General features: G+C 38.7%; 1 protein-coding gene across 4 annotated transcripts in view; it reads left to right on the top strand.

The window, feature by feature from the left end:
* Scaper (S-phase cyclin A associated protein in the ER) overlaps positions 1-27,180 on the top strand; it is a 379,070-nt gene that overhangs the window by 23,790 nt on the left and 328,100 nt on the right. For all 4 annotated transcript variants that reach the window (XM_052760973.1, XM_052760997.1, XM_052760990.1 and 1 more), the window contains exons 6-7: positions 23,941-24,041; positions 26,844-26,960. In XM_052760973.1, the coding sequence (XP_052616933.1) occupies positions 23,941-24,041; positions 26,844-26,960 (218 nt within the window). The remainder of the gene's footprint in view (positions 1-23,940; positions 24,042-26,843; positions 26,961-27,180) is intronic.

The following is a 27,180-nucleotide window of genomic DNA, read 5'->3' as shown; positions in this document are numbered from 1 at the left end:
CTGATTTTAGGTAACATTGTGATTGTAAGAAGACTTTAAACAGTTATATAGCATAATCTGTTCTGGAAACTCACTAAACAGCCTGCTGGTCTTTTAGTAAATGTAATCTATATACTATGTTAATTTTTATTTAGTAAAATATTAAGAAAACCAGGGGTTGGGGATTTAGCTCAGTGGTAGAGCGCTTGCCTAGCAAGCGCAAGGCCCTGGGTTCGGTCCTCAGTTCTGGAAAAAAAAAAAAAAGAAAATCAATGGTACATTTTCATAGAATTATTAAAGAGATAACTAAATTTATATTTTTAAAGTAACTGTGGTTTTAATGATGATCGTTGTTTATTATTTAGCCTTTGCTGTGCATGAAAAGTCAAAGAAAAGTTACAGGTTGAGGTAGCATTTGTTTCCTCTTTAATTGGAAAAAGCTAAGATAAGTTTTATATTAGCTTGAAAATATGGTTCATCAGAAGTAAATTCTAAAATGAACAATAGTATGTAGGTGTGTAGTGGTTATAATTACTATTGTTATCGTGTAAAACTTTTTCTATTTTAAGAAAACTACTAAATTTTTAAAAGTTAAATTTAGTATGTGTATGTACAATGACACATGTGTGGGAGTTGATTCTCTCCTTTTGCTGTATAGGTCTGGGCATTCATGTCAGACTGTAAGGAGAGATATCAAGTGCTTTAAGTTGCTCACACATCTTGCTAGTCCAAGAAGAAATAGTTTTAATTAAAATCATATCATTTAAGTATACTGAGTCACATGTTGTGGTGGGAAACATCACTATATTTGGTTTGGGGCTTGGCTGCTTCTACAAGGGAATGTATGAGTCTAAAAGTGAGGATATGAGCATATGAGCTTGCATACTTTCTAGGTGATTCCTAGAGCTCTTTGATTTTTGAGATTTAAAAAAGCAAATCTCTGATTGAAGAAATCAAATTTGTTTGTGAAATGTATTCTGTAGAGGAGTGAAATTGGCCAGGTGCAGACACAGCTCATGTGACAACTGAAACAGTGGCACCTTCCCCTAGTGTTCCTGTATTTGAGGAACACTCCTTGGTGTAAGGAACTGTGGCTTTTATTTCTGGTTCTGTTACTCATTTATCCAAAGTTTTGTGCAAGTTTAATAGTTATAAAGATTTGTTATGTAAGTTGTAGGTTAAGAGTGAAAAGGGGTTTGAGAAAATTAGAGTGATGATTATATTATGACAAGATGCTTGAAGACTCATCTGGTAAATTATTTTCATTTTATCTTCTACCCTTCTTCCTACTAGGACTTCTAAAATAATGTAAATAGGTACAATGTGATCATTAGTCTAAGTACATACTGTATTATAATTTTTGTTCTTTTTTTTTTTTTGTATTTTTCCTGCATGTATGTGGGTGCCTGGTACCTGCAGATGCCAGAAAAGGGCATCTGATCCCCAGGGACTGGTGTTTGAGACAATTGTGAGCTGCCATGTGGGTTCTGAGAATTGAACCCCAGTTCTTTGGAAGACTAGCCAGTGCTTCTAACTACAAAGAAATCGCTAGCCCCATCCTCTTATGTTTCAGGTGATTTAACCTGTGTGAACTTGCACACTGCCTGGAGATCACATATGGTACCTGTACAGAAACCACAAGCTGTGCAGTGATGAGGTTGAGGCCACTGACTTCAAATTGAGTCAGAGAAAAGACCTTGAACATGTCCTGTCCTGGGAGCACTTTTGTTGGCAGCTACCATCAGTTGAGCTCCTAGAAGAGGACTGGCTGATGACTATGGTGGACCATCACTAATGTCTGGCAGGCTTAGTAAGTAGAATATTGCTGTTTCTGTAGGTACCACTTAGGGCAGAGGATAGAAGTTTGTGAAGGAAAGAGATAAGAAGGAGAGCTGTGGAGGATGAAGGAAAGAAAGAGCCAATAAGAACAAGTTATGCTCTTTCCTGCCACTTGTGCTATTGAGGGTATCAGTAGATGAGATTTAAAAACCATGGTTTTTACAAATGTTAATTACCCTTTATTTGATTATCTCACTCTATTCCATTTATGTATTATTATGATTGCATATCAGTTGAAATAATTAAAATACATTTTTATTAAGTCTTTTTTTGACGATTTCATACATGTATATAATACATTCTGGTTATATTCTCCCCACACATTCTGATATTTCCCTCCCACCTCTCTCAATACACCCTCCCTACTCGTTCTTTTCCAAGATTAATGACTTTTAGTTTTGTTTTGTGACTTACTTAGTTTAAACAAGGCCATCTGTGTAACCATTGGATTGGGACTACACTATGTCAATTTAGCTGTACAGCCAAATTAAGTCCCCTTTAAGGACCTATGACCTCTCCCACCATGGGGCTTTTAAGTGTGTTTACAGTACCAGGCATGAATTTCCTCCCCTGGAGTGGGCCTCATATCCAATCAGAGAGCCCCCAGCTACTCCTATAACAGTTACACCACTGTTGCGTAAGTGGGTGCATCCTACCTGTCAGGTTTGTAGTTTGTGGGGTTCACAGATGAGTAAGACCATTGATGCCTCTTTCCCCACAGCAACCTGCATAGTACCTTCTAGCACTATGAAAGCTAGCTGTGAGGGGCGATCATCCAGCTCAGCTCCAGCTTGATTTTTCTGTACTATGTAACCAAGATGTGTGATGTGTTCAGATAATAAAGTCATCATCTATCATCTAGTTCTGGTAATTGAATGCTGCTGAAAAAAATGGCATTCTAGTACTCATACTCAAAAAGTTGACGATTCAACTGAGTAGTTATGGGGAAAGCTAGAATTATTTTATGTTTATATCTCAATGGGTTGAGATTTCTCAATTCAGTAAGTTAAGAAAAGTTCAAACTATAGTGTGAGCTAGGCTGGCTGCCAGAAGCCTGTAATCCCAGCTACTCAAGAAGCTGAGGCAGGGGAATAAAAAGTTTAAATCCTTCCTGGACTACAGAGTGAGTTTAAGGCTAGCCTGAGCAAATTAGTGAGCCCCTATCTCAAAATAAAGAGTAGAAAACAAATAGAAAACTGGGGGCATAGTTTCATGCTACAGTGGTTTCCTAGCATGTGTGAGGCTTTAGGTGCAATTCTCTATGACGTTTGTTTGTCTTTCTGGGTCTGGGTTACTTCACTCAGGAAGATTGATTCTAGTTTCATTAATTTACCTGCAAATTTCATTTTTCTTAGTAGCTAAATGATACTCCACTTTTTAAGTGGTGTTGTTCATTCATCTGTTGATGGGCATCTAGGCTAGTTCTATTTTCTGGTTATTGTGAATAGTTTAGCAATGAGCATGTATGATCACCTATTTCTGGAGTAGGATATAGAGTCTTTTTGGTGTATCCTCAAGAGAAGTATAGCTGGATCATATGGTAGATCTATTGCAGTTTTTGAGTAACCTTTACACTGGTTTCCATAATGGCTGTGCCAGTTTGCTTTATTCAATTATTCACTCACACCAACAGTGAAAAACTGCCCTCTTTTCCTTATGCACCAGCATTTACCATCATTATTTTTGTCCTTTTTAAAAATCTCAGCCATTCTGACTGGAGTAAGATGAAATCTCAAAGTAGTTTTAATTTGCATTTCCCTGATGGCAAAGGATTTTGAATATTAAAAATACATTTCTCAGCCATTTATATTTTATTTTATGAGAACTCTCTGTTTAGATCTATGCCCCATCTTTTGATTAGGTTGTTTGGTTTTTTAAGTTTATATATTTATTGTTTAGTTCTTTGAATATTTTAGACATTAACACTGTTAGATGTTTTGCTAGTAACCCCTCCCCCAATTCTTCAAGTCTTTTGTCCCACTTGAATGATGATGTTCTTTTGTGCTGGCTGGTTTTATGTCAAATTGACACAAGATAGAGTCATCAGAAAGGAGGTAGCCTCAGTTGAGAAAATGCCTCCATAAGATCAGGCTGTAGGCAAGCCTGCATGGCATTTTCTTAATTAGTGATTGATGTGGGAGGGCCCAGACTATTGTGAGTAGGGTCACACTTGGGGTGGTGGTCCTGGGTTCTATAAGAAAGCAGACTGAGCAAGCCATGAGGAGCAAGCCAGTAAACAGCACTCTTCCATGGCCTCTGCATTAGCTCTTGCCTTCAGGTTCCTCCCTGTTTGAGTTCCTGTCCTTACTGCTTTTGCTGATGAACTGTTATATAGGACTACAAGTGAAATAAACCCTGTCTTCCCCAATTTGCTTTTGGTCATGGTGTTTCATTGCAGCAATAATAGTTGTAAGATACCTTTTGCTGTACAAGAACTTTAGTTGTTTTTATTTTTCTTTTCATAATTTTTTTTTGTTTTTTTGTTTTTGTTTTTAAACTGTATGGCCGTGGCAGGCTTCTTGTTAACTGTTCTTACAGCTTAAATTAATCTATAAAGTGAGTGTGCTCAGGTTTTAACATAATTTTTTTTTATTGATGATTTGGGAATTTCACATCATGAAACCTGAGCACACTCACTTTATAGTCTTCCCAGGCCTGCCTCCCCACACTTGTGACCACCCACTCCCCCTGCAAAGAGGGGGGGGGGAGAGAGAGAGAAAACGAGAGAGAGAGAGAGAGAGAGAGAGAGAGAGAGAGAGAGAGAGAGAGAGAGAGAGAAAGAAAAAACCTCCAATTTGTATTGCTCATATATTCACTGGAGCATGGTCAAACTCCCGATGACCAGCCCCTTAAAGAAAATCTAGCCCTTCCCCACCAGAAGCCATTACTTGTACACTTCAGTATCCTTTTCACAAGTTTTAAGAGTTCTCTTCGATGGTTTTCTGTCCAGGCTGTTACTTTTTTGTGGGGTAGGCTGGGGTGGGAGTAGGGTTTGTTACAGAAGCCTTCTATGTCCTTCTTAATGTGTATCTGCAGTCATCAATACCATGGCAAAAGTAGCTTTCTTGACCTTTACAGTCAGCAGGAAAACGGATCATGGACTTACACATGATCTCTGGCATCAGCATGCACCACAGACCTCAACATGGTCTCTAGTGGCAGTAGAGACCATGGACATCAACATGTCCCTTAGGCACAGCAGGACTATAGACCTAAATATGGCCCTCAGTAGCAGCATGGACCACAGATGTCAACATGGCCTCAGGTGGCTGCACAGGCCATTCACATCAGCATGGCCTCCTGCAGGAGCACGGCCCATGGACATTAGCATGGCCTTTGGTGGTGCCACATGCCAAGGACCAAGGACATCTTCTGTATGGCCTTCATTGGTAACTTGGGTCAGGGATATCAACATGGATCATGGCTGCTGTAGGACCACAGACATCTATAGGAACCTTGGGATTCCACATAGCCCAGGGAAGCAGACCACAGATACCAAAGTGATCTCAAGGAATATCCTGTCATTGCACAGAACCAGGGTGATTGTGCAACTAGACAGTGTTCTGGGGCTGAGTCAGAGTGCAAGCTTCAGGCTGCTGCACACCACCCTGTCCACCCACTGACTACTGGGGAAGGGACATGTTCCTCTGTCCACTGCAGGCTTCTTTCACACCTACTACTACCATTGAGTCTCTAGTTCTGCCTCTCTCCACCGCTCATTCACTGCTCCATTCCTCTATGTTTCCCATCTCTCCATCGAATATTTGAAGAACTTTAGTTTTATCGGTTCCCATTTATTAATTCTTGGTCTCAATGCCCGTGCTACTAGAGTCCTGTTCAGAAAATCCTATCCTTTGCCTGTAAGTTCAAGGATATTCCCTACTTTTTCCTCTCATCATATTCAGGGCATTGAGTCTTTTGTTGAGGTCCTTGATCCATTTGGGGTTGAGTTTTGTGCACTGTGAGAGAAAATGATTTATTTCATTCTTCCACATATAGCTTTCCAGCTTGACAAGCACAATTTGTTGAAAATGTTACCCTTTTCCCAATATGTATTGTTGGCCTCTTTACAGAAAATCAGGCAGGTATAAGAGTGTTGGCTCATACTTGTGTCTTCATTTCTAATCCATTGATTAGCATGTCTTATGCCAGTACAATTTTTTTTTAAACTATTACTGTAGTTCTAAAGTTAAAATCAAAATATGGGATGGTGATAACTCCAGTGTTTTTTTTATTGTTTATGTTTTCTTGGCTATCTTGGTTCATTTGTGTTTCCACATGAGGTTTAAGATTTTTTTCAGCATCTGTGAAGGGTTGTGTTGGAACTTTGATGGGGATTGTGTTGTTGGCAGGTTTTTGGTAAAATGCCATTTTCACTGTTTTAATACTACAATGTATGAGCCTGGGAGGTTTTTTACAAATCTTGTATCCTCATTCTTTTAAAATAACTGTCTGAAGTTCTCATTATATAAGTCTTTCCCTTCTTTTGTTAAATTTATTCCAATGTATTTTATCATTATTATTTTGAATAGTGGTATTTTCTGATTTCTTTCTCAGTATGCTTGTCATTTGTATATAGGAAGACTGCTGCTTTTTTTTTTTTTTTTTTTGGTTTTTTGAGACAGGGTTTCTCTGTGTAGCTTTGCGCCTTATCCTGGAACTCGCTTTGGAGACCAGGCTGGCCTCGAACTCACAGAGATCTGCCTGGCTCTGCCTCCCGAGTGCTGGGATTAAAGGCGTGCGCCACCACCGCCCGGCTGACTGCTGCTTTTTATGTGTCAATTTTACATCCTGTTACATTGCTGAATGCAATAATGGAAGCAATTAAAGATATGAAAATGGACATAACTGAACAAGTGCTCTTATGGTGTGGTTGAGCATTTCTTGGGTATATGCCCAAGAGTGGTATAGCTGGATCTTGGGGGAGATTGATTCCCAATTTTCTAAGAAAGCGCCATATTGATTTCCAAAGTGGTTGTACAAGCTTGCATTCCCACCAGCAGTGGAGGAGAGTTCCCCTAGCTCCACATCCTCTCCAGCATAAGGTGTCTTCAGTGTTTTTGATCTTAGCCATTCTGACAGGCGTAAGGTGGTATCTCAGAGTTGTTTTGATTTGCATTTCCCTGATGATTAGGGATGTTGAGCAGTTCCTTAAATGTCTTTCGGCCATTTGAGTTTCCTCTGTTGAGAATTCTCTGTTTAGTTCTATAGCCCATTTCTTAATTGGACTGTTGGGCATTTTGATGTCTAATTTCTTGAATTCCCTATATATTCTGGATATCAGTCCTCTGTCAGATGTGGGGTTGGTGAAGATCTTTTCCCATTCTGTAGGCTGTCGCTTTGCCTTGTTGACCGTATCCTTTGCTCTACAAAAGCTTCTCAGTTTCAAGAGGTCCCATTGATTGATTGTTTGTCTCAGAGTCTGTGCTACTAGTGTTCTATTTAGGAAGTAGTCTCCTATGCCAATGCGTTCAAGACTACTTCCTACTTTCTCTTCTAGCAGGTTCAGAGTAGCTGCATTTATGTTGAGGTCCTTGATCCACTTGGACTTAAGTTTTGTGCACGGTGATAGATATGGATCTATTTGCAGCCTTCTACATGTTGATATCCAGTTTTGCCAGCACCATTTGTTGAAGATGCTTTCTTTTTTCCATTGTGCGCTTTTGGCTTCTTTGTCAAAAATTATATGTTCATAGGTGTGCGGATTAATGTCAGGGTCTTCAATTCGATTCCATTGGTCCACATGTCGGTTTTTATGCCAGTACCAAGCTGTTTTTATTACTGTAGCTCTATAGTAGAGCTTGAAGTCAGGGATCGTGATGCCTCCAGAAGTTGTGTTATTGTACAGGATTCCTTTGGCTATCCTGGGTTTTTTGTTTTTCCATATGAAGTTGAGTATTATTTTTTCCAGGTCTGTGAAGAATTGTGTTGGTATTTTGATGGGGATTGCATTGAATCTGTAGATTGCTTTTGGTAAGATTGCCATTTTTACTATGTTAGTCCTGCCTATCCATGAGCATGGGAGATCTTTCCATTTTCTAGAGCACTTGTTCAGTTATGTTCATATCAGCATTGTTTGTAATAGCCAGAACATGGAAACAACCCAGATGCCCTTCAACTGAAGAATGGATAAACAAAATGTGGTACATATACACAATGGAATACTACTCAGCAGAGAAAAACAATGGCATCATGAGGTTTGCAGACAAATGGATGGATCTAGAAAAAATCATCCTGAGTGAGGTAACCCAGACTCAGAAAGACAAACATGGTATGTACTCACTCATAGCAGGATACTAGACATGAAACAAGGATGACTTGTCTGCTACTCACATCACCAGGGAGGCTACCTGGAAAACAGGACCCCAAGAAAGACACAGGGATCACCCAATGACAGAGAAATGGAATGAGATCTACATGAACAGCCTGGACATTAGTGGGGGTAATGAAAGGCGAGGGTTGAGGGAAAGAGAGCTTGGGGGAGCGGGAGATCCCAGCTGGATCAACAACAGAGAGGGAGAACAAGGAATAGGGGACCATGGTAAATAAAGACCACATGAGAATAGGAAGAAGCAAAGTGCTAGAGAGGCCCACAGAAATCCACAAAGATACCCACACAACAGACTGCTGGCAATGGTCGAGAGACAGCCCGATCTGACCTACTCTGGTGATGGGATGGCCAAACACCCTAATTGTTGTGCTAGAAACCTCATCCAACTACTGAGGGATCTGGATGCAGAGATCCATGACTAGGCCCCGGGTGGATCTCTGGGAGTCCAATTAGCGAGAATGAGGAGGGTTTATATGAGCGAGAATTGTTGAGACCAAGGTTGGATAAAGCACAGGGACAAATAGCCAAATGAATGGAAACACATGAACTATGAACCAATGGCTGAGGGGTCCCCACTGGATCAGGCCCTCTGAATGGATGAGACAGTTGATTGGCTTGATCTGTTTGGGAGGCACCCAGGCAGTGGGACCAGATCTTGTGCTCATTGCATGAGTTGGCTGTTTGAAACCTGGGGCCTATGCAGGATTGTTTGGCTCGGCCTGGGAGGAGGGGACTAGACCTACCTGGACTGAGTCTACCAGGTTGACCTCAGTCTGTGGGGAAGGCTTTGCCCTGGAAGAGATGGGAATGGGGGGGGGGTTGGGGGGAAGGTGAGGGGGACGGGAGGGGGGAGAACAAGGGAATCCGTGGCTGATATGTAGAACTGAATTGTATTGCAAAATAAATTAATAAAAAAAAAAGATATGAAAATGGAATTTAATAAAGAGATAGAATATTGGAAGAAAAGCCAGAAAATGAAATGAAATTTTCAGGAATTCAACCCAAAATTCAGAGAAAAGCCTCACCAGCATATTATATCAAGTGGAAGAGAGGATAGCGAGGTCTGAAGACAAAGGAGAAAAATTAGATAAATCCATGAAAAAAAAAAAGTCAAATTCAAAGGAAGCCAGGAACAGAACATGCATGAACTATGGGACACTATCAAAAGACCAAGCCTATAAATGATAGATATAGAAGACTAAGAGACCCAGGCCAAAGGCACAGAAAATGTTTCAACAAAATCATAGAATAAAATGTCCATAATCTAAAAGATGCCTATCAAGGTCCAAGAGGTATAGAGAACACCAAATAGATGGGACAAGAAAAAACAATCAAATCAACAAAAACTCTGCACATCATATAATAGCCAAAACACTAAATATAAAGTACATTAAAAAGTGTATTAGAAGCTGCAGGAAAGATCAAGTCAATACAAAGACTGGAATAACTGCTGCTTTCCTTCTTTAGTATTAATATTTTTCTTAATTATTTGGGAATTTCATTCAATGCACCCCACTTAAACTTGCTTCCCATTTCTCCCAGGTCCACCCTCACACCTTTTTGTGCCCCTCTCCCCCCAGAAAAAAGCACGAAGTCCAATTTGTGTTGTCTATGTACTCACTGGAGCCTGGTCAGACTCCCAGTAACCACTCTCTTAAAGAAAATTGAGTGCCCCATGGTCGTCCCATCTCTGACTTCCCCCCTCCCCAAAGCCATGAACTGTGAAGAGCTACACTTAGGCATCTTTATCAAAGTTTTTAAGGACTCTCTTCAGTAGCTTCCTGTCTGGACTATGTCTTTTTTGGGGCGGGGTGGGGGCTTGTCACAGAAGCCTCCAGTGTCTCACTCAGTTATGAATCAGTAGTCATCAATACCACTGCAAAAGAAGCTTCCTTGCCCATAGCAGCTACAGCAGCATGGACCACGGGCACCGACATGACAGTCTTTTGAAGAGACTTAATCCAGAAAATGAACCATTCTTCATCTTAGATATCTTGTTGCTCAGAGTCAGGGTGATCATGCAGTTGGGCAGCATGTCTAGGGTCAGGATCTTTAAAAGCTACTATGCTTCCACACCTATCTCTAGTTGCCCAGTACCCCATTCTACCATCTGCCATTTTATCCATCTCTATCGAACATTCATTTATTAAAGTAGCATTACAGTCTGCTGTGTGTCACATAGTATATTATTTTTCCCAAACAGCTCTACATGCAGATACTTATTGCAATTAGTCACTGATCTGGTTTAAGGTTTCTGAAGCACCATAAATCTTGGAATATCACTGAGACTCATATTGGATATCCTGTTGTTGCCCCAAGTCAGGGTGATCGTGTGATTGGGCAGCATGTCCAGGATCTGCTTGAGCTCCAGGCTGCTGCACACCACCCTGCCCTCAGCACTGACCACTCCACTGGCTCCCCAGGCACGATTGTGCTTGCAGTCCATGGGTGGCTCCTTGCTATAGGCTGGCCTGCATGTTGAGTGGTGGCACAGACCTAGTGGGCAGTAAAGGGGTGAAGTGGTCTTGTGGTGGCCTGAGCCTCCCGGTGGCCTGAGGTCCTGCCCTGCTCATCAAGGACATGCTCCTTTGTCACCTCAGCTACCCTCTGCTGTGTCTAGTTCCACTTCTCTCAGTTTCGATTTTCTCCATTTCTCACGCTGCTCCAATCTGCCATCTTTTTTTTCAATTCTGTGAAACCAGTTTTTATTTTTATTTATTTATTTATTTATTTATTTATTTATTTATTTATTTATTTATTTATTTATTTTGGTTTTTCGAGACAGGGTTTCTCTGTGTAGCTTTGTGCCTTTCCTGGAACTCACTTGGTAGTCCAGACTGGCCTCGAACTCACAGAGATCCTCCTGGCTCTGCCTCCCGAGTGCTGGGATTAAAGGCGTGTGCCACCACCGCCCGGCGAAACCAGTTTTTAAAAGTATCATGTTCCCATTAGACCTGCCTTTTAAAAAGTTTTTCCAGTGATATTGCATGCTCTGCAAGCTCATCCTCCACCACTGTCTCACCTTGAAGCCTCCATGTATCTCTCAGGCTCCTAGGAATAGCCCGTGGCCCCGTGGGGGCTGGCAGCTGCTACCATCTTGAATCTTGTTTTCCAACCACTGCTTTTTCAGTGGAGACTGAAAGCCAGATATGATTAGACCCCAGTTCTAAAAGTTATGAAAGTCCACAGATGCCAAGACAGGCTACTGTGCCCATCAATATGTTTTTTTATTTTATTTTATTTATTTATTATGTATACAATATTCTGCTTGCGTATATCCCTTCAGGCCAGAAGAGGGCGCCAGATCTCATTACAGATGGTTGTGAGCCACCATGTGGTTGCTGGGAATTGAACTCAGGACCTCTGGAAGAACAGCCAGTGCTCTTAACCTCTGAGCCATCTCTCCAGCCCTACTGTGCCCATCAAAACTCTCAGTTGTTCTCAAAGGACAAGGGAAAACTTTCCATGATATCAACAGATTGAAGGAACTTGTGACCACTAAACCAGTGCTACATAGACTCTAGAAGAAATACTTAGGTCTGAAGAGAAGGTTAAACATGACCAAGAAGGCACGAGGAAGAAAAACAATCCCAGAATACTGAATCAAAAGAGATCTAACAACAACAATAGCAACAAAGCAACAAAATGATGGACATTACACGTTGTTTAATAACTCTTAATATTAACCGTCACTCGGGGTGGGCCTCGAGGTTTCAAATTTTCGAGTGTGTTTTATTTCCTTTTTGTGGTTTGAGATGTAAACTCTCAGCTGCTGCTCCAGTCTCTTGCTAATTCTATTGTGCCACCGTGGACTCTAATCTCAGGAACCATAAGCCCCACAGTAAATTCTTTCTTCTATAAGTTAGTCACAGTGTTTTATCACAGCAGTAGAGAAATAACTGACTTTAAAGTATGAGTATTTCAAAATGTGTATGAATTTAAGGCACTCAGAGGTTTCTGAAAGCAGATGTGGGGAAAAATAGATATCCAGGATTGGAGGAAAACTTGAATAGGATCTTTTTTTACTCAAGTGCCAGAGTAGGAATTCTTAATGTGGGGGTTGCTGGGCTCATATGTGTATTACAGAATTATTTTGATGAGGTGTTAAAGATGGTTATGACCTGAAAATAAGCTGCAGATCTGGACCAGTGACCATTCCACTTAAATCTTGCTGTCTTAACATGGATGAAAAAGGGTCAAGAGGAATGATAAGAACTCTTTGCATAAACTTCATGAAGAGTTGGAAATTTAACCTCCTCTCTGACAAGTTAGAGAGGGCTATCCTAGATAGCTTTCTAAGACAGGCCAGATAGCCATCCCAGATGGACCAGATAGTGTTCCCAGACAGGCCAGATAGCCATCCCAGATGGACCAGATAGTGTTCCCAGACAGGCCAGATAGCCATCCTAAACAGGCTAGGTGATAGCAAAGATGTAGTTTTCTATTAAAGGATGAAGTGCCTATACTTGGGCTGCTTAGTATAGAGCTTCGTATGTATATTGTGTACTTAGCACGAGTAAGGCCCTACACAGCAGTGCTCCCCAGTAAAACAGCATGTACTTGGCTTTCCTATCTATTGTTTTTGCTAGGCTTCCTTCAATGAGACTGTTAATCTGGTCATAATTCTTGTTTGTGGCAACATTTTATATTTTTAAACCCCAGGATCCTACATAACTGTGCTTATTTGTCTCAAAAGAGCACTTTTTAATGTCTATAGAATTAAAAGAAAAAAAAGACTGGCATTTTATCTTTTATCTAACAGCCCCATCAGTGTGTAGAGCCTTTAGTTCAGTTCTAGTAACAGCACAGAACACCAAAAGCGGGGAGAGCCTTGCCAATGTTAAGGAGACAGGTTCCAGTGTAGGGGAAGGCATGGGAGCCAGAACAGCCTTGGAACTAGCATGGGAACTTTTGATCTGTAACAGGTATGAACTCCATGCCCTGCCAGAGTAGTTGCCTGTGAGGGGTTGGATTAGGGAAATAATGGCTTTTCCTGACAAACAGAAACCCACTTCACAAGATTCCTGAGGAATGCTGGGTCCTGAGCTTATCCCAGACTGTTCTTTAGGACATTGTCAGCAGCACTGCTATTTTGGGGCCTCCTTTGGACCTATCAGGACCCATATAGGAGGAGTGAACCAATCCTGCAAGTTGTCCTCTGCCCTCCCCATGAGTACCATAGTGTGTCTGCATATATGCATGCTCATACACTCAGTAAATAAATGGTAAAACAAGACTGGAGAAATATGACAGCTTAGATTTTTTTTTTTAAAATGAGATTGGTAATAAGAAAATGGGACAGAATGTGAAATGGAATCGTAAATCATAATATGTAAATGTCATCTTATAAATCATAGAATCCAGCACTCTTATGTGTTGATGAAGAACTATAAAAGTATTAGCAGTTCTGAAATTAAACAGTGAATCAGCAGCAGGTCTGAGGACTGGAACTAAAATGGATGTTTCTATCCTCAGCAACTATCTGTTGAGTATTCCAGAATTTATTTCCAACAATACTTACTTTGACTGTCTGTCTGTCCATCTGTCCATCTGTCCGTCCATCCATCCATCCATCTATCTATTTACCTACCTACCTACCTGCCCACCTACCTACTTACCTACCTACCTACTTACCTACCTACCTACTTACCTACTTTCCTACCTACTTACCTATCTACCTACCTACCTACCTACCTACCTACCTACCTATCTACCTATCTATCTATCGAGATAGTGTCACTATGTAGCCCTGGCTGTTCTGGAACTCACCATATAGCCAGGCTGGCCTTAAATTCAGGGATCTACCTGCCTCTACTTTTTGAGTGCCTTTGATTAAAGTGTGTGCCACCCTGACTGACCCTCAACATTTATTTATTCCAAAGATATTTATTCTTAGTGCTGCTTATAAGACCTAAAGAAAGTGTAACTGCAATTAAATTACCCCTAAATGACCTTCAGCCCATTGTTGATTCAAATGCCAGATAGTTTATCTTTTATTTATGTTTAGGCTTTTGCTAAAGAGAGAACATCCATGTTTATGTTCTTTCTGTGGATGTTATCTTTGATTATTTACACTTTTTTGTTGAAAGATTCTGGTTACTATTTTTATTTTTTTGTCACTTAAAATTTTTCTTTAATACTGTCAAGTCACTTCAGTATAGGAAGTAGTTCTTGTAACAAAAAGTAGTTCATTGTAACAAAAGTTGTAGTTGTAATAGTCATCATTCTCCTGCTTTATTTGAATAAATACAGATTTGCCTTTGGTGAGAAAGACTGCTTAGTATTTTTTTGGCAGAATAATTTCTGCTTCTCTGTGTACAGTGCTGCAATGAAGGAAAAGATTTTCTGAAACACCCCATTTTCTTAAGTGACTTAGAAAATGTACATGTTAGCATAACTTAAATAGTTTGAAAGAGAAAAGACTTATTTGCATGGCTCTTGTGGGTTTTCAGCATATACTAACCTTGGTTGTTATACTTGATAGTGCTTATAAGAGTGGTGACTTCTGGCTGTTGGTCACAGGAAACTGTGTGAAATCTGTGCTGTGTCCTGAAAGAAAAACATAATTTCCTATTTGTGACTTCGGATAAAAGTCAGTGACATTATTTAATTTTAATTTTTGGATGCTCAAAATGGTCTGAGGACCTTTCAACTTTCATATAAATTTATTATTTGCTATTGAAAGAATATTTTAGGCAAAATAAATGCCTTAAGCAATTATTGTAGGTAAAGAGTGGGGGATTTGAGTTTGTATGTGTTGTTGTGAGCCTTGTAACTTATCTTTGTCTTTTTATTCTCACAAATACCTTTGTATTTTCTTAGTAGGTGTATTTAGTTTTTGTTACCATAATGAAATACCACAGATGAGCAATGTTTATAGAGAAAAGAGGTCAATTTAACTCACAGTTCTAAAGATTTGACTTCAGTTCAGTTCTGCTATAGAACCTTTTGTGTAGGTCACTGTTGTACCCATTTCGAGAAACCCCCAGAGACCACCAGGGAGCCGTTTTCCAATGCAAGCACATAAGGGTCCTTTTATTGTCAGGTTCAACCTGGGCCACTACCAGGAAGATGGAGGGAAATGTAGCGGTGGCTGCTGCTGCAAGCCCAGGTGTAGAGAGAGAGTTTTTATAAGGAAAAACCACTAGCCAGGAATTGGCAACTTGGGATTGGGTAGAAGGGATATGGGACAAGGTGATTTTTTTGAAACTATTGGTCTAGACTTTGGGTGTGAAACCACATTTGAAACCATTGGGTTAGACTTTTGGTGGGGAATCACAACCCGCTGAACAGGATTATCTGGACTGCTCAGGAGGATTATCTAGATATCTTCAAGGGCCATAAACCACAGACAAGATGTCTGCAGGAGGATACTGCTCTGTATCCCTTCGAGTTGTCCTGGCACATTCCTGAGGTCCTTCCTGGAACTGAGTACAGCAGGTGGTCTAAGATAGTGGCCCTACCCTAAGATGGGGTCTGTATTGCCTTCACAGTCACAAGTCTGTGTCCCTTATCATGGCAGGAGTATGTGAGTGAGGAAAGAATCACATGTCAGAACTGAAACCCAGAGAGACTGGGATCCCACATCTTCTGAGGACATGCCTTATTTGGTTTAAGGACCTTCTACTAAGACCAAGTTTTAAAGTTTGAGGACCTTCCATACTGCCATTCTGGGGATCCGTCATTTAGCACATGGGCCTACATTAGGGGCACACTTTAAATTGGCAACTCCACAGCAGTGGGGGATTCTGTAAGAAAAAAACATTTGGGAAGACAACTTGCTGCTGAGTTAAGAGTGGTTGGCAATCACAATAAAATACTTTTGTATTATTATGTAGACAGTGTCAGCTTTTATTTGCTCACAGAAGCTGGTAATGATGAAATTATGGGAGAATAGCTTCTAACAGATTTTTCATTTCTTGTCCCCCCCCTCAGGAGTTTGGTAAGTATATTTATATGTCATTCTAGGTTTTATATTGAAAAATCAAGAAGAAATATTTGAAAGAAGAGAATGATTAATGAGATGAGCTGTTACTAGTTTTGAAAATTAAAATTACCCACCATTTTGCTTTTTGCTGATTTCCTCTTTGAACTATGGCTTTAATAAAATAGCCTTCCACAAACTAAGGAGTTACTACAAAATAGTGTTCCTTAAAACTCATACTCATCTTGCTGAAGCACCTCCCCAGTAAAGTTCTCTTTTGGCTCTGATTTCATGATATATGTTTTTACCTCTTCATCACCACCAGCACCCACCGTACTCATTTCTTGTAGCTGAAGTGGAGGGCTATATTGATGTTTTGGACCCAAGGGCCTGTGCACCAGTATTGTGTGTCTGGAGGACAAAGACATGGCGTCAACCATCCTGCTTTTTGTGCTAGTCACTAGAATTAATTATGAACCAATTGAATCAGTTGCAGCCAATTGGTAAACTAATTGGTAATTTTAGCCGTACATCTATATGTAGTTATCTGAATGCCTATAGAATTACTTTCAGAGCTACTTTTGTTCTGTTTCATCCTGCTTGACAAATGGCCTTCATAGCTTCAGGGAGAAAGATGTGCATCACTGACTGCGGGCCGGTCGCTCCGGCAGCTCCAGCAGCTCCGGCGGCTCCAGCCGCTCCAGCAGCTCCTTGCCTGTTTGTATTCGCTCATTTGCAAGCATGACTCAGATTACAGCTGCTCACTACCACTCTGATCAGTTTTGATAACACTGAGCTAAACATTCCTTAAAATACACTGTCTAACCATCAAATGTACTTTCTCTCTGCCTACTAGTATAAAAAATATAGTTGCTATGGTCTTGCCATGCAATTTTTTTTTCAAGCAAAAGGGAAATCAGTTGAAAATTTCCAAAATAAATCATTCAAAATTAAATCTTTCTGTGCCTATCTAATATAGGTAGTTTAAGTAGAATGATTTTAATTAGACAATTTGAGTTATATTAGTAGAATTGAGAGAAGGAAGCCAACTAACTTCTTAGATTTGTCCCTTTCCTGATTGTAGTAGATTTTCATTACCAGTAATTTGGCACCAAGGACTACCTTTAAAAGGAAGTACATAATGCTTCTTTGTTCAGAAGTCTTTTAAAGTAGAATATACTTTTTATGAATATTAAGGGTGGTACTTTATTTCATTTGTAAATAAATTGACAAATTTATTAATACTGGGTCTGATTTATGAAGTGTATCTTTATGCGTCCATTTAAGATATTTGCTATGGATTCTAAAAAGTTAATTTAAGCTTAGCTATGGAAAAATCTATTATATAAATGATGGCTTGCATTTTCTGATACTTCCTGAGCCTATTGAAAAGCCTTTATAGTAAAGTGAGACTGGCATTTTTAAGAAGATCTTTTTTTGTTTGTTTGTTTGTTTGTTTTTTCAAGACAGGGTTTCTCTGTGTAGCTTTGGCGTCTTCCCAGGAATTCAGTAGCCCAGGCTGGCCTCGAACTCACAGAGATCCATCTGGTTCTGCCTCCTGAGTGCTGGGATTAAAGGCTAGAAGATCTTTTTTAATTTTATGTTTATCAATGTTTGTTTGCATGTATATATGTACAGCAAACCGGTAGAGGCCAGAAGAGGGCGTTGAACCTCCTGCAACTGGAACTACAAATAGTTTTGAGCTGCCATGTGGGTGTTGGTAGCTAAATCTTAGTCCTCTGGAAGAACAGTAAATACTCTTACCTGCTGAGCCACCTCTCGAACCCTGTCACTGACTTTTCTTACAGTAAGAGTGGTGTAGGATGGTAAAAATGAATATACTTTATATTTCTTTGTCTTATGCATTTAAATGACAGCTTTGGCTGGTGAACCAGTATTTCTATACATGATTATACTTTATCAATTTCTCTATAGGACAAAGGGGTATATTTAGTGACTTGTTCTTTGCACTCATTTCTTTATTCAAAATAAAATTGACATTTAGATGTATAATAAACCCATTACAAAAGATTACTTTCGTGAGATGTATAGAATATACTGTCACAGTAGTATAATTTTGAGTTAGCTAAAGAGGAAAACGAGGGCCTGGGGAGACGGCTGAGAGGGTAAGTGCTTGCTGTTGAGGCCCAAGAACCTGAGTCAGCATTCCCAGCACTGTATAGAGAGTCAGGCTTGGTGGCTGCACCTGTAATCCCAGTGCTGGGAGACAGACAAGAGGGTCCCTAGTCATTGCTGGCCAGCCCACATAGCCCGTCAGTGAGCTCCAGGTCCCTAGTCATTGCTGGCCAGCCCACATAGCCCGTCAGTGAGCTCCAGGTTCAATGAAAGATCTTGCCTCGAAAGATAAGGTGGATGAACGGGGAAGATACGTTAGTGGGTAAGAGCATATCTTAGTTACTGTGAAGAGACACTATGACCAAGGCCACTTAGAAAGCATTTAATTGGGGACTTGCTTACATTTTCAATGGGTAAGTCTATCCATGACTGTCTTGGCAGGGAGCATGGCAACAGGTAGTTAGGCATTTGTTGGAGCAGTAGCATGGAGTTTACATGCTAATCCACAAAGAGGAGGCAGAGAGAGAGATATGGGCTTTTGAAATCACAAAGCCCACCCCCACTGACACTTCCTCCAAGGCTGTACCTCCTAGTCCTTCCCAAACAGCTCACCAACTGGGAAACAAACATTCAAATATATTAGCTGCAGGGACCATTCTCATTCAAACCATCCCAGGATACTTTCCAAGCATGAGAGTCTGACTTTGAATCCCTAGCAGCCATGTAAAAACCTAGGCATGGCTAGGCATACCTGTTAACTCCAATGTTGGTAGGTAAAGATAGGCATCTCCTGAGGGGTTGCTGGGTAGTCAGCCTTGCCTAAATAATAAGCATCTAATTTAGCAAGATACTTTATTTGTATTTATATGTATACATGTATTTGCATATACATGTATTTGCATACCCACACATACATGTGTACCTACATGCATACATACACAAAAGAAGAAGAAACATAGAGTACAATAATGCTAATTATGAATGTGGACAGAGAGCAGAGATGGTATGTTCATCCAAAGTAAACTGGCTTTAAAATGTTTCTAACCTGTTCAGTGAATTTAGTATTTGTCTTTGGAAGTTCAGAGGGACATTCTGACCAGCAGGAGATGCAGTACTAAGTTTCTTCGCTTCCTTCATTCACCTTTGTCTTCTTGCCTAGCCGGGAGACACAGCTGCTAAGCTATAGCTGCAGTTTCTTTGGTTACATCGTATCTAATTCCTTGCCTATATAGTCTCATTTGACTTTGTACCAGCCACATAAGAAATGATGGCAAAATTTTAAGCATTTATTACTTTTAAAAAAATGACTGGTTTTGAATACCGAGTTTCATTTTTATTGATTGGTTCTCTTCTATTAAAAATTTTTTTTAATTGAAATACAATCACATCATATTCTCCCTAGCCTTTCTCCCTCTAACCCCTCCTCAAGTTGAAAGCCTCTTTATTATTGTTGTGTGTGTGTGTGTGTGTGTGTGTACAACCTGCTGAATGTGTGTTTTTGTTGTTTCTGTGTATATGGGTGTAGGACTGACCACTCTGCATTAGAAAACTGGTAAACAGGTTCATCCTGTGTGAGGCTAATTCTCCTTCCCTAGCAGTCATTAGGTGCCTGTAGTTCTTTGTCTAGGGGGTGGGACTTCTTTATTGTTCCTTTTGTATATGTGTAGTAATAGCATCAAAATCTATTTAATTTTCAGCATATAATTCAATACTTTTAGTTGTAGTCCTCGTGCTTTACAGCAGACCTTTAGGCTTATTATATATAACTAGAAATTTGTATCTCTTATCCTATAGTCTCCCCATTCCTTCTGCTTCTTGTCCATGGTAACCTTAATTCTGTTTCTGTGTATTATGCTAGTTTTTCCCTCCATGATACACTGCTTTCTCTTTCCATTTAGCTTATTTCACTTAGCATAATGTATTTTAGGTTCATACACGTTGTTGCAAATGTCATAACCCCCCTTGGAGGCTGAATAGTACTCTCCACCAGCTCACAATTTCTTTATGCATCCATATAATGGTCCAGTGAACATGGGAATGCAGATCTCTCCTCAAGGTGCTGATTTGATTCGTTATGGATATATGCGCAGCAGAGGGACAGCTAGGATATGTGGTGATTGTAATGCTAACTTTTTGAGGATTCTCCATCCTGGTCTTATATCAGCTTCACTGTTGGTCAGCCTCACTAACAGAGTACAAAGGTTCTCTTTCTTTCCTTAGCCAGCATATGTTATCACCTGTCCTTTTGATAGTACCCAGTCTAATATGTGTGGGCAGTGTGCCTTTGAGGTTGCAAGTGCATTTTCCTCACAGTTAATGCTGTTGATCACTTTTTATTTCCTTTGGGAAAAATATCTAGATCTTCTGCTTATTTCCTTTGTCCATGTTGAAACCAGGTTGTTTTCCCTTGCTATTAGGTTATGTGATTTTCTTACATTTTTTGAGAATTAATCCCATGTCAGATATATCTATATCTATCTATCTATCTATCTATCTATCTATCTATCTATCTATCTATCTATCTATCTATCTATCTCAATATCAATATATCATAAGAGGTGTTTTTCCCAATCTGTAAGATACTTTTATTCTAGTGACTATTTCTTTTTATAGTATAGAAGCTTTTTTAGTTTTATAGAGTTCGTTTTTTTGCTTTTGTTGCCTGAGCTTCTAAGTATGATCTAGATTACTTCCAAGGTCAATATCAAGGGAATTTCGTACTTTTTTTTCTCCTAAGATTTTTAAAATTTCAGGTCTTTTTTCTATGGTGAAGACAAGGGACTGTTCTTATTCTTTTGCATGTAGTTGTTTAGTTTCCCTAACACCACTCATTGATGATATTATCCTTGTCAAAAAGTTAATTTCAGCATGTGTTTATGTTTGTTTTCTTATGGTCTGTTTTGTTTTATAAAGTTTATGTGTCTGATTTATGTTAGCACTGTACTTGTTTGATTATTATATTTTTTTGTAAATAATTTGAAGTAGAAAGTGTGCTGTCTTCAGTTGTTTTTCCTCTTAAGATTGCTTTGACTATTTCAAATCTTTTTGTTTTATTCTATATGAATTATACAGTTATGGAACTATTTCTGTGAAAAATGCAATGGGATTTTTGATAAGTGATTGCATTGAAAGTGTATATTGCTTTGGAGAATATGAATATTTTAAAATGATAATACACATGGATTATATTTAATTTTATGCATGCTGAGATTTTTCACATTATTTATAGTTAAATCCATTGTTTTCTAAAAGCAAACATTGCATGATTTCTATCTTATTTTTTTTTGTCAGAATGTAGTCTATCTTGGTGAATATTTCATGTGAGGTCTAAAAGAATGTGTATTCTCACATTGCTAAATGCTCTTCCTATGTCAATTATTATCCAGTTGAGTGGTGACATTATGGAGTTCACCTTTGAACTTACTGCTTTACTACTTGTGTGGTCTGTACATTTCTGGTAGGTGTTGAGCTCTACAAATATTGTAGCAGAGTCATCTATTTCTTCTTGTAGTTCTGTTAGTTAAAAAAAATTTAACTTGTGGTGTGGTGTGTGTGTGTGTGTGTGTGTGTGTGTGTGTGTGTGTGTGTGTGTGGGTGTGGGTGTGGGTGTGGGTGTGTAAGTGGGTGTGCATGAGTGGGTGTGCTGGTGCCTGATGAGCCACATCTCCACTTGATCCTCCTTCATGTTGAGTTTGGCTGCCTGAACCTTGCAGCAAGCATAATGGTTGAGGGTAATGGTTTGTCTTGAATGCTTCTCTGGCTCCCAGAAGTGCTACTATACCTTGTTGTGCATACCCAGGGTGACAGAGTTCAGGAATCCTAAGGTTCTCCCATCTTGCCCCTGCTCTCAAGATTTATTCTTTTAACTAAAATTTTTGCATTATTTCATTTTCTTAGTATTTTGACTGTTTTATTTTTACTGATTTTTAGTGGTTATAATTTGCTATATATATGAATATATGTTAGATGAGTACTTATATATATGAATATATATATGAATACTTCTACTTTCAAGTAATATTATTCTAGTTTATAGGGAGTCTTTTATAATAACAAAATAATCTTAATTTCTTTTGTCCTCATTTATCATTTCTTCTTAATACATAAGAAAATGCAGGTAGAGGCTAGAGAGATGGCTTTATAATTAAGAAGAGCACTGGGTGTTCTTCCAGAGGATTTGAGTTTAATTCCCAGAACCCCCAACTTTGCAGTGCTGAAGATCAAACTTTGCCCCTGATAGTGTTTTACCACTGAGCTATAGTACCAGTCTTGTTTTTGTTTTGTTTGTTGGTTTTTTGCTTTTTCCAGGGTTTCTCTATGTAGCCCTGGTTGTCCTGGAACTCTGTAGACCAGGCTCGTAATTGTCTGTAACTCCAGTTCCGGGGGATCCAATGCCCTCTTTTGGCCTCTGTGGGCACCAGTCACACATGTGATGCAAAGACATGCATGCATGCAGGCAAAACACTCATACTCCTAGAATAATAATTAAAATAATCTTTTCAAAAGAACACATACATATTCTTAGTAGAATACAATGTTGAATTTGTTTTTATTAAAAAAATCTGTCAAATCCATTAATAAGAAAAATAAAAGTATTAATAATAAAAATAATTTTGATTCTTTGATAGTGTTCCTTTCTTTATGTACAGCTGTGTATTTGACCTATATTATTTTCTTTGTAAAGATTTGGGTTTTGTTTTTCAGTGTCTGTTTTTAAACATTTCTTACAACTGATCTATTTACATCAAATTCTCTAAAAGGATAGAATGAGTACTTCAGACCAGTTCTCCCACTGAAGACAGAGTCTAGATAAATTGTCATAAATCTTCAGAAAGCTTACAGTAGTGAAAGAATCTTTTGAATTAAGCAGTTATAGGGGCCTAACCTAGAAAATCCAGAGCTCTGAACAGAGAAGCTCAGGAGAACATTTCAGAATAATTTATTTGTTAAAGAAGATATTGTGGTGGACATTAGAAGTAAAAATGTGAATAATAATAAAAATAATAAATTTGGGTTGGAGACTGAGTCATATTGAATAGGAACTTTTTGAAATTAAAATACTGCCTGTTGAGTTGGCTCAGAAGCTATTGGTGCTTGCTGCCCAAGCCTGGCAACCTGAGTTCGATTCCTGGAATTCATGTAAAGGTGGAAGACAGAAGGAAAGTCCTCAACCTGATCACGGATGCGTTTGAGAAATTCAAACAAAGATTGTTTTTAATGGCTTCAGGCTTCAGGCTCTCCTCTAAGGAATCGGAAGTTATGGCTCCTCTTGTCACTTGTCCTCAGTATTCTACTGAGGTGTTGCTTGTCCTCAGTATTCTACTGAGGTGTTGCTTACCCTGGATGAAGGATGGAGTAGAGTTTGGGAGGGTACACGGAGGAACTTTCAGTTAGTGTTGTATTCTTTGTCATGTGTGGTGTCTACAAGGTCTTTGCAGTGACTTAGATTGGTGGTGTTCATGTCATTTGTTTCCTTTTAACAATTTACATGCATTATTTGTGCACTTTTCTGTATAGGAACTGCACAATAAAAAATATTAAAATGATTACTATTTAGTAAATCCTTTCTTGGTGTTTAAGCTCTGAATTTAAAAGTACTTTACATTATCTTACCAACAGAATGAAAAAGGAGCAACAATTCCAAAAGAACAAAAAAAAAATAGGCTATATGTCTTCTTTAATGAACGTAAATGTAAAAATCATTAACCTGAAAACTCTTCACTTTAATAATTTTTCCTAAAGCTTTTTTCCCACCACAAAATAGAGGCTAATATTTTGTTATTTAAATTAGGAGGTGTTAATGATGCTGGATTACTATGTGAGAGATTTCAAAGCATTGATTGACTGGATTCAACTTCAGGAAAAGTTAGAGAAGACAGATGCACAAAGCAGGTAATGAACTCCGGTATTTATGTTTGTAGTAACCCTTGTTTCAGTAGCAAGCATTGAAATTGACAGTGGACTGAACCTCATGTTGATCTGAAACTTGTAACAATCTAATAGTTGACTATTACATTTCTCTTTTGGTTCAGTAACAGATATTTATTATTAATGCACCTAACAGTGCTGGTCATATTATTTAGTACAGAAATTAAATTGCTACATGTGACACATGGATGTTGTAATCTAATGGTATAACAAAAGGAACTTAATGCTATATATGGATGGTAAGTTTTTTGGAAGGGTGGATCATTGGCATTTAAGGCAAAGACAACAAATCAAACAGTTATGTAAGTGTAGGGAAGACATGAAGTGAAACAATCTCTGGAAAGGCATAGTATATCTTCTCCTTGTGGTAGGCAATGAGGAAATGATTTTTCCGTCTCTCTCTGTATATTTACTTGCTACTGAAAATTAGAATACCACATCATTTTGTTACAATTTTAGAAATCTAGAAAGACTATATATACAATTATACTCTAGTTAACTGTTCAACGTTATCTTTACATCACTTCAGGTTACTGTATTTCATCTCCTAGACTGAAGGAACTTAAAGCACACAGGAATACTTGAGACTCATTGATTCTTTGAGTCAAAACAGTCATGTAATTCATGAGATTTCATTCATGTACACTTCAACTACACAAATTCCTTAAAAATTACTGGTGACAAGGTAGGAAATGCAAGGAGAGAAATACATCTCAAAACTCATTTCATTATCATAGATAAGTTATTCAAAATTATTATAATACTGCTTATCCTAGCATTAAGTAGCTTTCTTAGCCAGTTGCCTTAAATTACCAGCAGAACAGGACAGAATACAAGTTATGCTTAGGTCCAAGACTGTGTGTGTGTGTGTGCTTTGTTTGGGTGCAATGCAAGTATTTGTGCATGTATGTATATGTGTGTATTTGTGGAGGCTAGAGGTTGGTGTTGGGTATCTTTCTCTATCACTTTCTACCATATTTTTTGAGAAAGGTCTCTCATTGAACCTGGAGCTTATCAGATTTAGCTAGAGTGACTGACCAGTAAGCACCAGATCTGCTTGTGTCTGATCCTCTGTCTGAGATGATGGATGCACACCACTATACCTGGCTTTTTCCTGGATCCTGGGGATCCACATTCAGGTCTTCATGTGTGCATGGCAGGCTCTTTACTCACTGAGCCATTTCCTCAGCTCTCAGGGCATCTCTTTTTGTATTAACTAGTTACCAACACATCTTCTCTCTGCCTCCTGAAGCAGCTCCAACATATGGAAAACAGCATTACATTTCCTGTTGATGGCATTAGTCTTTGGTGATGACATCATTCTTCAAATCATCCTTAACTTGGGGGTTTAAAGGTTAGGAAGATACATTTATTAAAAAAATCCTGACAAGAATTTATATTGCTATATTTTAAATAAAGACTTTGAGATAAAATTAGAAACTACCAAAGAAAATATTGACTTCCTTGATTTAGCAAGAAGAAAATAAACCTATATTTAAATTTAAAATTTAAGGAATACTTACAAAACAATAAGATTGTATCATGATAGCAGCAGCAATAAATTTTCTTAAATCATTTGGAAAATGACACAAATTCCAATAGAAACACTGAGCCAAAGATACCGAAATGTAAACTCCAAAAGAAAAAATTCAAATGGTGATAATATGTTATCTTTACTAGTTAGAGTAATACACATATACAATTAAAAAAGAAAACAAAGACAGCGTTGGACCATTTTGATAATAACATTTTTTTTTTTAAAAAAAGATACCAGTGTTGGCAAGGTTGAATGGAAAAGAATGTCTTTCATCTATAGGACTATAACTTCTTTCAGAAAGATGATTTGGTAACAACTCATTCAAATCTTTGGGCTTTTGAATAATGTTTTATCTGAATTTTCTATCAATAATCAGTTTTGTGTTTTGATTTGCTTTTTGTTGTTGTTTTCTTTTTGAGTGAGAGAGTAAAATATCTAATGACTACATCACATGGAAAATAAGGTATAGAGAGACTGACAGGAATGATAGGCTTTGAATGGGAATATAGGAGGTTGCTTAGAAAAACATTTCAGTAGGATATATATCCTGTCAGCTGTTTGTGGGGTAGAGAATAGAGATCCGAAGGTCATTTACACCACTTAGCTTTTCCAATAAAGAGTGATGGTGTCTGTGTTTCTACTCTATGCTGATTAAGAGGTAGAGTAGTTCATGTTTTCTCATGTGTTCTTCCTTTCACCCTCACTATTTTCCTTTGTTTTGATTATTTTTCCCTAAACTTAATTCTCTAGGATATCTACAAAATTACCTGAATCAATACTATTGCTTTAATTTTTTTCTGGGTATATGGAGAAGTTTGTAATTCGTAATAAGTTTATCTCAGTTGGGTATGGTGGTGCACACTTTTAATCTCAGTACTCAAGAAGTAGAGGCAGGAGGATCTCTGAGTTCGAGGCCAGCCTGGTCTACATAGTAAGTTCCTGGCCAGCCAGAGCTGCCTAATGTACCCTGTTGCAACCAAGCACTGCATCTCATGTCTTCTGTAACCCCATGACTCTTTTGAGGGAAGTAGTGCTCGCTGTTGTTTCGCTGTGTGGAAAATCCTGTACTGTGAACCATCAGCGACTCTTGCTTGTTAGTATAGAACCTTTCTGGTAATCAGGATCAAAACATGTTTTAACTATGGTTTTGCTCATTAACAGCCAAAAGGAAAGATTAGTTTGTTTCTCTTTTTCTCTGTTAAAGTAATCTACTATATGTTCTGTATTAGACCAACTTCACTGGCATGGGAAGTAAAGAAGATGTCTCCAGGACGTCATGTGATTCCAAGCCCATCAACAGATAGAATGAATGTAACATCAACTGCAAGAAGAAGCTTGAATTTTGGGTGAGATGATTTTAAAAAATACTCATAGTATTATAGTATAGTATATTGTATCCCATGAGAAAAATATTCATAGATACCAACCCCATGTAGGTAAAATAATGTATCATTTCCAGGGAAGGATTCACTAATTTCTGCTCAGATTCTTAGATCTGAGAGAAAGTTACTAGACTATGAGATTGGTAACGCTTTCTTAGCATTTACACAGAAAAATCAGGGAAAG

Source organism: Peromyscus californicus, unplaced genomic scaffold, assembly GCF_007827085.1.
Source record: "Peromyscus californicus insignis strain IS unplaced genomic scaffold, ASM782708v3 Scaffold_11__1_contigs__length_118956290, whole genome shotgun sequence".
NCBI lineage: Eukaryota > Metazoa > Chordata > Mammalia > Rodentia > Cricetidae > Peromyscus > Peromyscus californicus.
The sequence above is the reverse complement of the archived record's forward strand: the minus strand, read 5'-3'. Positions and strand labels throughout refer to the sequence as shown.